The sequence below is a fragment of the Salvia miltiorrhiza genome, chromosome 5 (genome assembly GCF_028751815.1).
Source record: "Salvia miltiorrhiza cultivar Shanhuang (shh) chromosome 5, IMPLAD_Smil_shh, whole genome shotgun sequence".
In the NCBI taxonomy this organism is placed as follows: domain Eukaryota; kingdom Viridiplantae; phylum Streptophyta; class Magnoliopsida; order Lamiales; family Lamiaceae; genus Salvia; species Salvia miltiorrhiza.
This window is the reverse complement of record NC_080391.1, coordinates 14337459-14351989: the sequence shown is the minus strand read 5'-3', so window position 1 is coordinate 14351989 and position 14531 is coordinate 14337459. Positions and strand designations below refer to the sequence as shown.

The 14531-nt window shown below is 34.8% G+C and overlaps 2 protein-coding genes across 2 annotated transcripts; both read left to right on the top strand.

Moving 5' to 3' along the window:
- Nucleotides 1-1239: 1239 nt before the first annotated feature.
- On the top strand, nt 1240-4137 carry LOC130986253 (uncharacterized). Its single transcript, XM_057909607.1, has 4 exons — nt 1240-2469; nt 2903-3352; nt 3427-3724; nt 3794-4137. Exons 1-4 carry the CDS (start codon nt 2059-2061, stop codon nt 3955-3957), a joined length of 1323 nt encoding a protein of 440 aa, XP_057765590.1. The 5' UTR covers nt 1240-2058; the 3' UTR covers nt 3958-4137.
- Nucleotides 4138-7143: 3006 nt separating this feature from the next.
- LOC130986254 (EH domain-containing protein 1-like) lies at nt 7144-13185 on the top strand. The gene is given in 22 exon segments (XM_057909608.1): nt 7144-7443; nt 7525-7604; nt 8011-8079; nt 8168-8225; nt 8368-8423; nt 8504-8540; nt 8612-8673; nt 9689-9755; nt 9758-9778; nt 9781-9800; nt 10199-10301; nt 10390-10439; nt 10798-10888; nt 10891-10925; nt 11250-11352; nt 11355-11467; nt 11469-11501; nt 11621-11710; nt 12352-12473; nt 12555-12633; nt 12635-12700; nt 12785-13185. Coding segments are annotated over 22 exon segments (1638 nt in total). The 5' UTR covers nt 7144-7358; the 3' UTR covers nt 12983-13185.
- The last annotated feature ends 1346 nt before the right edge of the window (nt 13186-14531 follow it).

Genomic DNA, 14531 nt, shown 5'->3' with positions numbered 1-14531 from the left:
AACAAAGATTGTGATTGGGACTAGGGATGTAAACGAATCGAATCGAATCGAATCGAATATCAATGGATTTGATTCATATTCGTAAAAGTAATTGCATATTCGAATCAGTATTCGAATATTTTTTGAATCATATTTAACTATTCGTATATTGATTCGCGAATACTGGAAACGAATCAAATATTCGTTTAATTCTTTTACAAGTGTATGTTATACAATTTAAGTCAAATATTCGATTCGAAAATTCCTACTATTTAGTTTAATTGGAATATATTCAATTCGCGATTTTAATAAAGAAAAATTCTAAAATAATATTTCAAATAATATGGAGATCACACACATTACATTTACTTAAAAATTCAATAATATATGCTAAAAAAATATTCGTATGTTTCAAAATTCAACTCCCAAATTATAATACAAACCTAATATTCAAAAGTTTCAATAACATATGCTAAAAAAATATTCTTATGTTTCAAAATCCAACTCCCAAATTATAATACAAACCTAATATTCAAAAGTTTGGATAGTATAAGTAAGCATTTGAATAAAGCAAGCATCAATAAAAGCTCTTTTATAACACTTCAATAAATAGAAGTACGTCATAGCACTTCAATTAACTAGAATTATTTGAATAAATAAAGCAAGCATGCGAATGTTATCAACAACGCTATTATTATAATTCACTTTTATTTTAATAAATAGTAGTACTATTTTTTATTTATTTTATTTTAAATCTATTTTATTATTTATTTTTTAGTGTGTGTGTGTATATATATATCGAATATTTTCGAATATTGAATCGAATATCGTGATTCTCGAATCGTATTCGATAACCAAACAAATCACAAAAAGTATTCGTATTTGAATCATAAAATTGCGTATTCGAATATCAAAAATTCGAATCGAATACCGAATCGAACCAAAATTATTTGATTCATTTACATCCCTAATTGGGACTGATTTATTAAAGACGATGGGCAGGTGTCTTCGCCCCAATTCTTCTTTTTTTTAACCCCTCACTTTTTTTGGCGACGGAACCCCTCATGTTTAGGTTGCTTCTTTATATGTTTAGAAGGATCCAGAAAAGAACAGATTTCTAATCAAGAAACTTTTAGCCTTCCACGCACACGTTACCGTCTACTCTCATTCAATAATTCGTAGTAATTAATTAGCTAATCTCTTTGAAAAATTATTTATTACTCCTATAAAAATAGATTGGAAATAATGTTGATGTATTCCACTCAAACTTTCAAATTTCAAATTAAAAATATTATTTTGTCAATTTTTCTGAATAAAGTCAAAAAATATTTTTTCCGTTTTCTATACCTTTTCATCTTCATTTTTTTTTTCATTCCCTAATTTTTTTTATAAAGATTTATGTAGCATATATTACTGGCAAAAAATTGTTTTATCTCTTTTTAACTTTATATACCTATTTTCATGTACTCTCTCCATCCTGTAAAGAAATATCGTTTGAGGGGGTGACATGAAATTTAAGAAATGTTTGAGTGATAATAGGTTGAGTGGAAAAATAAGCCCATTATTTTGTAAAAAAATAATTTACGCTTAATAAATTTTAAGTGAAGATTTATAGATCCTTGAAAATTAATAGACTCTAATTTGATTGAACTTGGATGGATGCACCGACCGAGCATCCATGAATCCATGATATAAAAGAAAATGTTTTTTTTTTTTGCTCAAAAAAAAAAGAAAAAGAAAATGTTAACAATAAGAATTAGATAGCAGAGAGAATCAACAATTAGATTGAAATTAATCTCCATTCATAATTAACCACGTATCACCATCGCAAAGCAACACAGAAATTAAAACATTAAACTTAGTACAGCTCATGTTGACACAAACACACACACAGAGTATATTAAAGTCCAGCTTTGACTTCAAAAAAAAAGAAAAAAGATTCAGCTTTGATGAGAGTCATGACTCATGAGACAGGGAAAAAGAGATTTATAGGTGAGAGTGAGAAGCAGAGTCACAGATGTTATTTTGAAAACAAATTTGGTGCAAGAAAAAGGAGTAAAAAACAGAGGTGGTGTGGCGATGGGAGATGAGAGAGAAAGGCTGATCGAGCACGAAAGCAAGAGTAGGGCCTTCTCGCGATGCGCGTCGCACGCGCGTGATGAGCTCCACAGCTTCCGCACGTGGCTGAGATGGCTATGCGTGGATCAGTCCAACGCATGGAGCGTGTGCCTCTCCTGCTTCGTCTTCTTTGTCTTCGCCATCCTCGTCCCGGCCGTCTCCCATTTCGTCCTCGCCTGCACCGACTGCGACAGCCGCCACAGCCGCCCCTACGACGCCGTCGCGCAGCTCTCCCTCAGCGGCGCCGCTACCATATCCTTCATCTGTCTCTCCACCTTCGTCCGGAGGTACGGCCTCCGGAGGTTCCTCTTCTTCGATAAACTCCGCCACGAAAGCGAGACCGTCAGACAGGGCTACACCGACCAACTAAACGTAACTTAACCCACCAGTTCTTCTCTTTTAATTTTATCATTAAATCTTGTTTAGGCTTATCTTGAAGACGACGTGGATCCCTAAAAGATTTGGACTCAACTAAGTTTTAATGGGTTTTGACTTACTCAGTTTTAGATTTTGATTATTAATATGTGCATCCGTGATCTCAACTGTCCCATTTCACAAAGGCTTTCTTTTTTATGGACGATTTACTTAGAATGTGGTATACCTCATTTAAAAATTAATGCTAGCGTTTAGCGATTAATTAACTTAATGGCTATTGATATACGTTTGTCCCACAAAAGTTGCTGCATATGCAATCGTGGAGTAGAAGCCACTGGAACTTTTATGTGATCTTGTGTACAACTCTATTTATTTTTGGCAATGTGAGGACATATTATTGTCTCTGAATGGGCAGTGTTTGTGCATGCAGAGATCACTGAAGATATTATTTATTTTTGTGGTGCCATGTTTTGCTACTGAAGCTGCTTATAAGATATGGTGGTACAGCTCCGGAGGATCAAAGATTCCGTTCCTGGGGAATGTTGTGGTTAGCAATAGTGTTGCTTGCGTTCTTGATCTATGCTCATGGTTTTACAGAACAGTTGTGTTTTTTCTGGTGTGTGTTCTGTTCCGTTTGCTATGCTATCTCCAGATTCTCCGCATGCAAGATTTCGCCTTGGTTTTCCAAGGGGATTCCGAGGTTGAAGCAGTGTTGAAGGAACACCTCAGAATCAGAAGACAGCTAAGGATCATAAGCCACAGGTACAGAGCATTCATACTGTGGGGGCTCATATCCATCACCGCCAGCCAATTCGCCTCCCTTCTCATGACTACACGCCCCAATGCTCATCTCGACATCTTTAATTCTGGAGAACTCGCGGTATGCTATGTGCATCATTAATTCCTAACGTTACCTGTGTTATTAGCTCTCTCTTGAGTCTCAATTTTTGCCAGGTTTGCTCTCTCAGCCTCCTGGCCGGGCTGATGATTCTGTTGCGAAGTGCAGCCAGAATCACGCACAAGGCGCAAGGCGTGACGTGCCTTGCCGCCAAGTGGCACGTCTGTGCTACAATCGACTCCTTTGATGCTGCAGAAGGCGAGACTCCGGTTGCAAAGGAACAAGACACACACGACTCCAGTGGATCGTTTGATTATGATGATGTTGGCGATGAAGAAGATGAACTGGATAACACGAAATTTATCCCAGCCTATGCATACAGCACAATCTCATTTCAGAAGAGACAAGCCTTGGGTGAGTTAGCTAGGCTCCTATCATCTGTATCCCTGTTACTGTGCTAATCAATTTGATGCTTCGTTGCAGTGACCTACTTCGAGAACAATAGAGCTGGAATAACAGTGTATGGATTCATGCTCGATAGAAGCTCTCTTCACACCATATTTGGGATAGAGTTGTCGCTCGTGCTCTGGCTGCTGGGGAAGAACGGTAGGCATATCTTGAACCACCTCAGAGAAGAAAAATGTTGAGATATGACCAATTTATTCATTCATTTTTTTTCTCTTTAAATTATCCCCCTACCTTACTATTGTATACATTGTGTGTATTTTGCTTCTTCTCTCTTGTATAATGCTAACGTTTCACTGAGGGGCGTGTATTAATTGTGATTCACTTATGTGATAATAGTCAATTTACGAGATATTATGTTTGATGATTGATGAAATGAGATTTTATTATAAAAACAAGTAACACACTCAAACCCCTTGGGCCTCAAATTTATGGTGGATTCTGACTCAGACATTGTTATAGAGATTGAAAATTTTACTACATTGAACGAAGAAGATGGTGGAGATTTGAATGAGACATGATTCTAAGTTGCAAAAATCTTTTATTTTTTTGTCTTTGTCTATTGACGGAAGTTCTCATTTCCTTCTGATATTGTGTGTAGTTCTCATATTGTTTTAAGGAATTTTTTTAGAAGTTGTTGAGTTGAGAAAATTTATCATGCATTGATTAACATTCATTGGTTCTTATTCAATTGATTCGAATTATATTATTCTAAAATTCGAATTCAAAAATTTGTTTAAAATGCAATCCGATCCGATTTAAAATTTTGATTTGAAAATATGAACAATTTTGAACTAAATTTTAAATTTCAATTTAATTCGGATAAGATATTCGAATTTCAAATATTTTAGAGGGGTGGTAAAACTAGGGGTGAGCAAAATATCCAAAATCCGAATATCCGATCCGAACCAAACCGAAATTTAAAATTTGGTTCGGATTTTTCGGATTTTCGGATCGGATCGGATTGAATTTTAAGCAAATTTCGGATTTTCGGATCGGATCGGATTGGCACCTTAAAAATTCGAAAAAATCTGAAATCCGAATTATATTTATAATATAATTAATATTATAATATTATAAATAAATATATATAATTATTAGTTTTTAAATAGTTAAATATTTCTAAATTCTAACCCTATACTCCCATTTTGGTTGATTATAATTAAAGGCTTGTTAGTTATGATTGTAATTATCTAATATGTTAGGTTGACATTTATTTCGGATTTTCGGATTTTTTCGGTTTTCGGATTTTTTTTTGACTTTTCGATTTTTTTTTCACATTTCGGATTTTTCGGTTCGGATCGGATATTATCCGAAATTTTTCGGATTTTCGGATTCGGATTTTCGGATAATACGGTTCGGATCGGATTGAATTTTAGGAAAATTTTGGATTTTCGGATCGGATCGGATCAGGCAAAAATCCGATCCGAAATCCGAATGCTCACCCCTAGGTAAAACGGGTTCGATTTTTCGATTTTCAACTGAAATTTCAGTTAATCGATTAACCAATAATCGAAATTTAATGGTTCAGTTCAATTATAGATTATTGAGTTGTTCGAAATTCGGTTAATCAGTTTAACTGATAATCGATTGGTTAAAACCGGCTAACCGAATTAATACATAAAAATATTATGTAGTTTAGTTTCATCTTCATGCAGTGTGTTCTTGATCCATTCAAAACGGTCTTCTTCCTCCACGATACCAGCTCCGTCCCAGCGACAAGCTTTGAGCCTTGTGTAGCTCGGGGCAACAACTGGCGCAGAGAAGCTTGCTACAGACATTTTTATTTCTTTTTGTAGAAAAGAAGTTGTTGTATAACTTTAAGGGCCAGGGTTCGAATCCCTCTCTTGACAGATTTATTTTTTGAGGTTCAAACCGATTAATTTTGGTTAAATCGAATTGGTTAATGTGTTAATCGAATTACTAATTGGTTCGGTTAGCGGTTAATAATTTCAGATATTTTTTATTACGATTAGCCGAAAATTTGATTCGGTTAAACTGTTACCTAATTTTGCTTAGTGTGCGTCGAGATTGAATATCTTTCAAAATAACTGAACACATTAATTAATTTTAAATAATGTAGTCAGATGGCCATAATGAAGATCGAAAATCAAATTTTAGCCTCTAATCTTCAAACCACAAAATCTGGCCATTAATTAGGCGGTATGCCTAATATACCCTTTCTACCTGTCGGACACTTGGATCCGATTCTACCCCTCTCTCAGTCTGATTCCAATTTCGTAGCCATGCCGTAGGCGTGATTCTCCTATCCTCCTCCTCTCTATCCCCCCGTCGACGAAGAGAGGCGATTCTCGTCTCGTCTCTTCTCTCTCTCTCTCTCGCCGCTTTCGACGAATTTGCAGTAATCCGGCGAGTTTTGGTGCGAGATTTTGTTTGTTTTTTGTTTTTTGTTTGTTTGTTTAAAACTGGCCGTAGGGTTTAGATTATTCATTTAGGGTTTAAATGATCCATTTAGGGTTTTTTGTTTGTTGTTTGTTTCATGTGCTTTATCTTCTTCACATCATGATATCTTCTTCACATCATGATTTCTTGATTCTATGGTTGTTGTTTCTGTATTTGTGCTGCACGTATGACACTTATTGCACTAATAGTGCCATAAGTGCCAAGAGGACAATTTTACTTGGTTTTATTTTAGATTTTCGTTGGCACTTATGGCACTATTAGTGCCAAACCCGACCCGGCACGCGATCCGCGTGCCTAATCCTACCCGGTCCGCCTAATTAAGGATAAAAACGTCCGAAATCGTTAAAAAAGACCAAATTTTACGTTTTTTTCAATTAGTGGCCATAATTGTGTTTTATGCTTGATTTTGGCTACTTAAAATTTCGCTCTTTTTAAAATGACCCATTTTTTTTTCAAATCAAATCACTTTTAAGGTCATATATGTATATAGTATAGATATAAAAATATACTTTTTTCCATCACATTAATAATGCCTCAATTTTGTTGAGATCATCTGAATTTATATAAGAAAATAAATTAAGATACTAATGGTACTAGAAGGAACACATGGGTTCCTCTCACTTTTTGGTTAAAGCAATTTTTCTATATAAATTATCAAAATAAATAAAAAAAAAACTTTAAAAATCACAGGATGATGAATTTGAACCAAGACTTCAGGCTTTGTACTAATCATCTATAGCTAGATCAAGATATATATATGATCAATATAATTTTAATTTTCTTTCTCCTCAAGTAAGTAGAGTACCATCGTTTTATGCCCCAAACAATAATTTTTTAATTGAGTGCCCAATTTTGTGAGACACTGTTAATGTGACAGAAGGATTATATTTTTTTATTAAAGAATATATTTTGCATTTAAAAGAAAAACTCGTAATTACACTTTATCCCAAGAAGAACGAAGAGTTGACAATAGAGTATAGCCTAAGTGGCGTCGTTTTAGTGATGTGATTGTGAGTCGGCTAAACGCGCTCTCTCTCTCAGAGCTAGAGAAGAACACACAACTTGCCGGAATGAGAGAGAAGCTACTAAATTACTTTCAGCAAAACAGTGTGTTGATGGTTTGAACCAACACACACACAAGTTCGATTCGGAGAAGAAAATGGAGATAGATTCGGCCCCCATTAGTCGGTGCTCAAAGGAACATCAGAAGATTTATCAAGAGTGGTTCTCTTGCGCCGATTCTGGTAGCTTGCTCTTCATTTTTCAATTTGATCTTTTCTGTATTTATTGAGCTTAATATTAATTAATCAATCGGGATTTGTTAGATGGCGACGGCCGTCTAACTGGAGCTGATGCTACCAAGTTCTTTTCTCTGTCTAACATACCTCGTCAAGATCTCAAACAGGTAATTCCCATTCTTCTCTTAATTTGTTTCTTTGAAATTGTTTTTCAATGATTTCAGTTGTTTTTACACGTGGGGATTGGAAGTTTACGATTTTGCGGCGTTGTGGTGTTATTATCAGATTAATTTTCTGGTGTATGTTTTTGTATGTTTTGTGATAGTGTGCTGATTTTCTCAGTATTCCATGTGTTTGGTTGATTTGTTGTTGAATTGCAATGTGATATACTTAGATGATCGTTCTCGTATAAGGTCTTGCTAAGCATTATGTGTTTCCTTCTTTCGTAGTTATGAGTCCCTAGGGCTAGATTGAAGCCTTTTTTATGCATTTCGATTTGATTGTCGCTTTCTACGTTAGATTTTTCTGATCATGAGCTTTTTTTGCTTCTGATCCTCTTCCATTTTTGACAAGGTTTGGGCCATTGCTGATACAAAAAGGCAAGGCTTCCTTGGATTTAAAGAATTTATTACAGCAATGCAGGTTCGATCACATTTGTTGTTCGGTCGTCTTTCTCTGCAAGAACTATTGTTACTGTGATGCTGATCTCTCTTAACAATTTGCAACACAGTTAATCTCTTTGGCACAAGGTGGGGAAACTCTCACCAGCAATATTTTAAGCTCTCTAGGTAAGCTCGGGTGTCTTAGATTCTTTTCAGCATTACTAGGTTTAACACTTGCATGATTTCTCTTTATGTCTGTTCTGTTTAGTATGTTATACTGTAATATAAAGTGATTGTGACATGGTTGAATTACGTCAATTATCTGCAGTTGACTTTGAAAGCATACAACCTCCGACCATGGAAGGTCTGGATGTGCTCCTTGCAGTAAGTGTTATTTTTTTTTCTTATTCATGCTTTTATTAAGTTTACGTAACAGATATTGGAGCTTTATTTCTTTCTTGCAGAAGAAAAAACGTTTATCAAGAGAACCTGAAGATAATGGTGAGATGTATGGTATTATCTACACTATTTAGACTACTCTTCAATTTTTAACACTGATTCTTATGATTTAGGGACTCCTCAAGAGCAATCACCTGCAGCTGGTTGGTTTTCTTCTACGAAATCTGCAAAGAAGGTAATCTAGCTTATGGCTTTATCATGTCTTCCTCTTGCATTATTTATTTCATCTTTACGCCATCTCTTCTATGCTAGTCACACTTTGACGATGTATTAGTTGATTTTTACAAGGCAGATATTCTTCTTCATAGCTCCAGCGCAAATGCTGTTCCATGTTCTATTCCAAATTTTCAGTTGCCTGCTGTGTCCTCACTCTCAGACTCAAACATATTTATCCCGATTGTTTTCCACTAAGTTATTTCTAAGTCTGTTTCAAACGTGAATTATTTTTGCCACTCGGTTTTACCCAAGTAGCTAGATTGGTTGGTTTTCAATCTCTATATATATATTGATAAATTAACAGTATTAAATAACAAATTTAAAGGTCGCGCCACAGGGGGACTCGAACCCAAGACCTTTGGCCTTAGGCATTACCCCTTACCGCTTGGCCAACACAAGGCCAAGATTGAATATCTTTTTCCTTGAGTCTATTATTTATTTATCTGATTTTTTTTTTGAGGATAATTTATTTATCTGATTTTTTTACCTTCTGTAAGATCTTTTTCACTTGGTATGCCTTGATTAATTTCTTAGTTCTATATTTCGTTGAGTAGGTTTTTCTTCCTCATTATTTGTATCAATTATTTCATGCATTTATTTGCTTAAGATCTTATTTACTCCCTCCGTCCCCCAAATAGCTTTCTAGGAGGGAGGGGCATAGGTTTTAAGACGAAATTGTTGAGTGTATTTGAAAGTGGTGAAAAAGTGTTATAATTAGTATTGGAAGTGGTGAAAAAGTGTTATACTTAGTATTAGGAGTGGTGAAAAGGTGAAAAGTAGAGTAAATGGGGTATTATTAATGGTGGGGTAGTGTCCTAAAATGGGAAAGGGAAGTTATTTGAGGAATGACCTCATGACCCAAAAAGGATAGTTAGGAAGTTATTTGGGTGACGGAGGGAGTATTATATTGCACACATTCCGTATCTGATTTCTTCTTTATCAAATTGTTTTGGTTATGGTTCCTCTTTTATTAGGTATCCCTGAGCTCCGTTACTTCAATTATCGATGGCTTGAAGAAGCTGTATGTGCAGAAGCTGAAGCCCTGGAAATGACCTACCGGTTCAACGATTTGTTTCTCCTTTACTGGTAACTTCCCATCTCCCGCCCTTCAAGATAATGTTCTAAAAACACAAACCATTATTGTTTTGTTGTTGTTGCATACATATAATAATTTAGCTGATCATGTATTGTGGGTTGACATTGACTATGCCATAATGTGTGAATCCGCGTGTCCAACGGATTTTTTGAGTGTTCGGGTTTATTTATGGCATGAAACAACTCGCAGTATGGGTCTAGCTTATTGATACATTCTTATTGATACATTCCATAAAACTCTACTTGAATCCATTTTTTTTACCGACTATCTGGTTTAATTCATCAACTCAATGATGAATAAGATATTCAAATCATTTGACTTTCTTGTTAGAAGAAAAGAAATGGGGGAATTTTTATGTTCTCACCGAATCTTTGTATGTTTGTGGTAGAATAATAGTGATTTTGATGCTAAACCCATGGTAATGCTACTGGGTCAATACTCCACTGGGAAGACGACATTTATCAAGCATTTGCTTAGGACAAGCTATCCAGGTATCTAGCATTATCTCCAGTCAATAATCTCCGTTCCTTTCTGATTGAAGTTAACTTTTATTTTTTTTTATCATACTCCATGTGATAGGTGCTCACATTGGACCTGAGCCTACAACGGATAGATTTGTTGTTGTGATGGTATGCTATAATCTTTTCTTATGTTCAAGCCATAGAAACATTAGTTATTACCAGCAATTTGCACCAGCTATATGATTCTGCATTTGATCATTGGTAGTATCGGGTCCTAATTTGTGTGTACATAATTGAATTGACAATATCATTCCTTACTGCTATGGTTTTGCATGGCCAACACGGTTTCCTTTAATTTTTATCTAAGGCACCAATTGTTTCTTCATTTGGTCCTGATGTGTACCTAGTGTGAAATGTCTGGATGATGCCTGGCTTCTCCTTTAAGAACCTTCTATTTCCACTCCAGTTCAGTTGGTAACGCATCTTGTGCATCTTTAGTTATTGGGGATTACTTTTCTTTATACAGAATGGACCTGATGAGAGAAGTATTCCAGGAAACACCGTTGCTGTTCAAGCAGACATGCCGTTCAGTGGCCTAACAAATTTCGGAACGTCGTTTTGTCAAAATTTGAATGTTCTCAAATGCCACATCCTGTGAGAACAAGCTCTATCTTTAGGGTCTGGAGTCCCTGCTTCCCCTTGCATGCTGCCTCATGGTTTTGGGGCTGTTTTCTTTTGCTCTTTTTTTTTTTGGATTGTAAACCCCTAATCATTAGATTCATTATGAGTCAACCCTAGCTAACCAATGATTGACTCAAATTGGAATGTAAAACATAAAGCATGAAAAAAAAGACCATTAAAAAGAATAATAAATAATTGCAACACCCAAAAGCATGCTTGGGAGCAGGATTTTTGTTTTAGTTTTTATAATTTATTTTAACATCTCATCAAATGACTTTTTTTTTAAAATATTGAAAGCTGCTGGAGCATATTACCTTTGTGGATACTCCTGGAGTTTTATCTGGAGAAAAGCAACGCACACAAAGAAGCTATGACTTCACTGGTGTGACATCTTGGTTCGCCTCAAGTGTGATCTCATCCTGCTTTTGTTTGACCCTCACAAGCTTGATATCAGTGATGAATTTAAACGAGTAATTGGATCTCTACGAGGACATGATGATAAGATACGTGTAGTTTTTGAATAAGGCTGACCAAGTTGATACACAGCAGGTACGAGTTATTAATGACATTAATGACATTCCTGAGCTCGTGTTGTTGCCTTTCTGTTGTCACAACGAAAGTTATGCAGTCTGTGCTAAATTGATTGTACTGTTGCTCTCTCATTTTAGCTTATGCGTGTATATGGAGCTTTGATGTGGTCCCTCGGGAAAGTGTTAAACACCCCTGAGGTTAATCGTGTTATATTGGGTAAGCTCTATGTTATTATTTTTATGTTGTTATTTTTAATGGTTAACATTTTCATTTGTTTCTTTGAGAAGCTTTAATAGTTGGTATGTGATAGATATATTGTCATCAGAGCAGATATATAACTTTGTCATGAACTAGGCAACATATTGAATTAATTTTATCTATTAAGACATTGTGGCCCAACTTAATATCTTGAAGATTTGGCAAATGAAAGGAAGGCCACACATTATTCTGGCTGTTCTCTAGTTCTTTTAGCTCTTTGGTTTTAGCATTATCATTAAGATTACATTAGGGTGATTCTTTTATCATCTTTATGTTTCTTTGATATATATATATATATTTTAAAGAAATTGAGATGCTTGTAATGGATGGACTCTCCAGGCATCTCTACTTTGTAATGTTTATTGCAATGAGTTCTTGTCGAATTTTCAGTTAAGTCATTTTTCCTTCTTGACAATACATTTTCCAAATTATCTGTCTTTGGTGGTCAAGATGGATGCTAGAGTTCATTTCTAATTGCCCTCCATCTCGAGTCACCTTCAACCTCTGATTGTCCATTCCCTATTATACACCGTCATTGCATTTATGATTATTTCATCTTGAAGAAAAATTTCTTTCAACTATCCCCTAATATGTTTTTCTGTCGTCATAGTTCATTTAAGACAAGCCTATAAATGAGGGTGCTATTGGTCCCATTGGTAAAGAGCTCGTTGAGAGAGAACAGGAAGACCTTCTGAATGATTGGAAAGACATACCAAAGAAGGCTTGTGATCGCGGGTATGGGTTTTATTTTATACATTTGGTAGGGTATGAGTATTGGCTTAGAAACATGATATAACTGTGATCCTTTATTGTGCAGATCAATGAATTTGTAAAACGTGCTAGGGCTGCTAAGATTCATGCTTACATTATCGGTCATCTAAAAAAGGAGATGCCCTGCAATGATGGGTAAAGCTAAGACACAGCAAAGCTCATTGATATCTCCCGATGAATTTGCAAAGGATTTCTCTCTCTATATATACACACACAGAGCCACATAAATGACTTTGCTTGCTCAGGATGACTAGTTTTCTTACTCATCTCCCGTCCAATTTAACAGGTTCAGAGGACAACCATCTCCAGCGGGGGATTTCCCTCACGTCGAGCACTTTAAGGAGAGTTTGAGTGGGTACAACATAGACAAGTTTGAGAAGCTGAAACCTAAAATGATACAGACTGTTGATGACATGCTTGGGTACGACATCCCTGATCTCTTGAAGAACTTCCGCAATCCTTATGATTAGAATTGTTGTAGTAAAGAGAAACAACCATGATTGGTTCATCATTTTTTTATACATTGGTCACGTGTGTATAGACTGTCTACTTGACTCGGCCGATCATAGTTGGTCTGTACTCGGATATAATGTTGTATTTTAATAAGGCTGCTAATGAGTCCATCCCATACCACCCTCAAGCTTGGCTTGAATAAGAGCTCGTTTCACTTGCAGCGCTTCCTCACTTGTGGCAATTCATATATTGAAAAAGTAATACACTTTATTTGTTTGATAAAATAAAAAGAAAATGAAAGTGATTGGTGTTTGAAACGTTAAACCTGAAAAATGTTTGAAACAATATATTTTTAGTTTGCAATCTCCCTAAATTTTTAGAAAAGTATTGTGCTTTCTTAAGGTGTGGGTAATCACTTGATTGCATGTGATGTTAGCCCCCTTTCTTAATGTGCGTTTATTTTGCTGGAAAATTTTCATTGAAAAATGATGAATAAGAAAATGTGAGAATATGTATATATATTTATCATATGTTTATTAGAGATGAAAAGATGAGAAAACATTGGAAATATTTTTACACCACTACCTTAGGATAATATTATCCACATTGAAGAGAAAATGAGCTGCCTGAGAAAATTTTTTACTCTACTCTAAGAAAAATTTTCACCATAGTAAACATGTGAAAATAGCTAAAAATATATTTTTTTATCTCTTTTTCCATCAAAGTAAACGCATTCAAAGTAAAATAATAATAATATAGTAAAATATAAAGCAAAGGGCAACTACCATTTCCTATCCAATGCTTTCGACAATTTTTTTTGTTAAAATCATCAATGCATGGATTATAATAAGAAGACCCCCAACCATTTGATTTCTTTTATCAATATCACTCCACCATTTACGACGTCTCAGTGCTGACTAATCACGGCGGAGAACCTACAGGAAATTTCAGATAAAGCTAAAATTGTTATTTTTGCAAATACCATTTGCTACCCCATCCTTTTGACACTTTTCGTGGAAATGTTGTGGAGTATGTGTAAGAGGTTGTTTGGATAAGCTTATGTGAAAGAGCTTATGAAATATTTTAAATGTTTTTGTAGTTTTTTTTTAATTATAAATTATCAAAGTGTTTGAATAATTGAGTTTATAAGTTAAAAAGAGAAAATCTTAGTTAGAGAAAAAATTGAAGAGATATAAATTTGAAATAGTATATAGTCAAAACAACATATTATAATTTAATACTAATATTTATAAAATAATTATTGCATATAAGATTATGAAAAAAATAAGTTAGAGTAGATGAACTTATTTTTTAAAACACATATAAGTTCTTGGAACTTATATTTACAATTTATAAGATGTTGATGAGCTTCTTATAAACTCATAAACAAGTTGTAAAATATTTTTATAAACTTATAAAATTAACCAAACATCCTCTAATTATGACGCAACTCCCAACATATCAATTTATTTGACAATTTTTATTATATGTTGGCACCATTGCAACCTACGTGGAAATAATGAATTATTGTAATGAGTGATTGAGTACTTTTGAAGATCATGATTT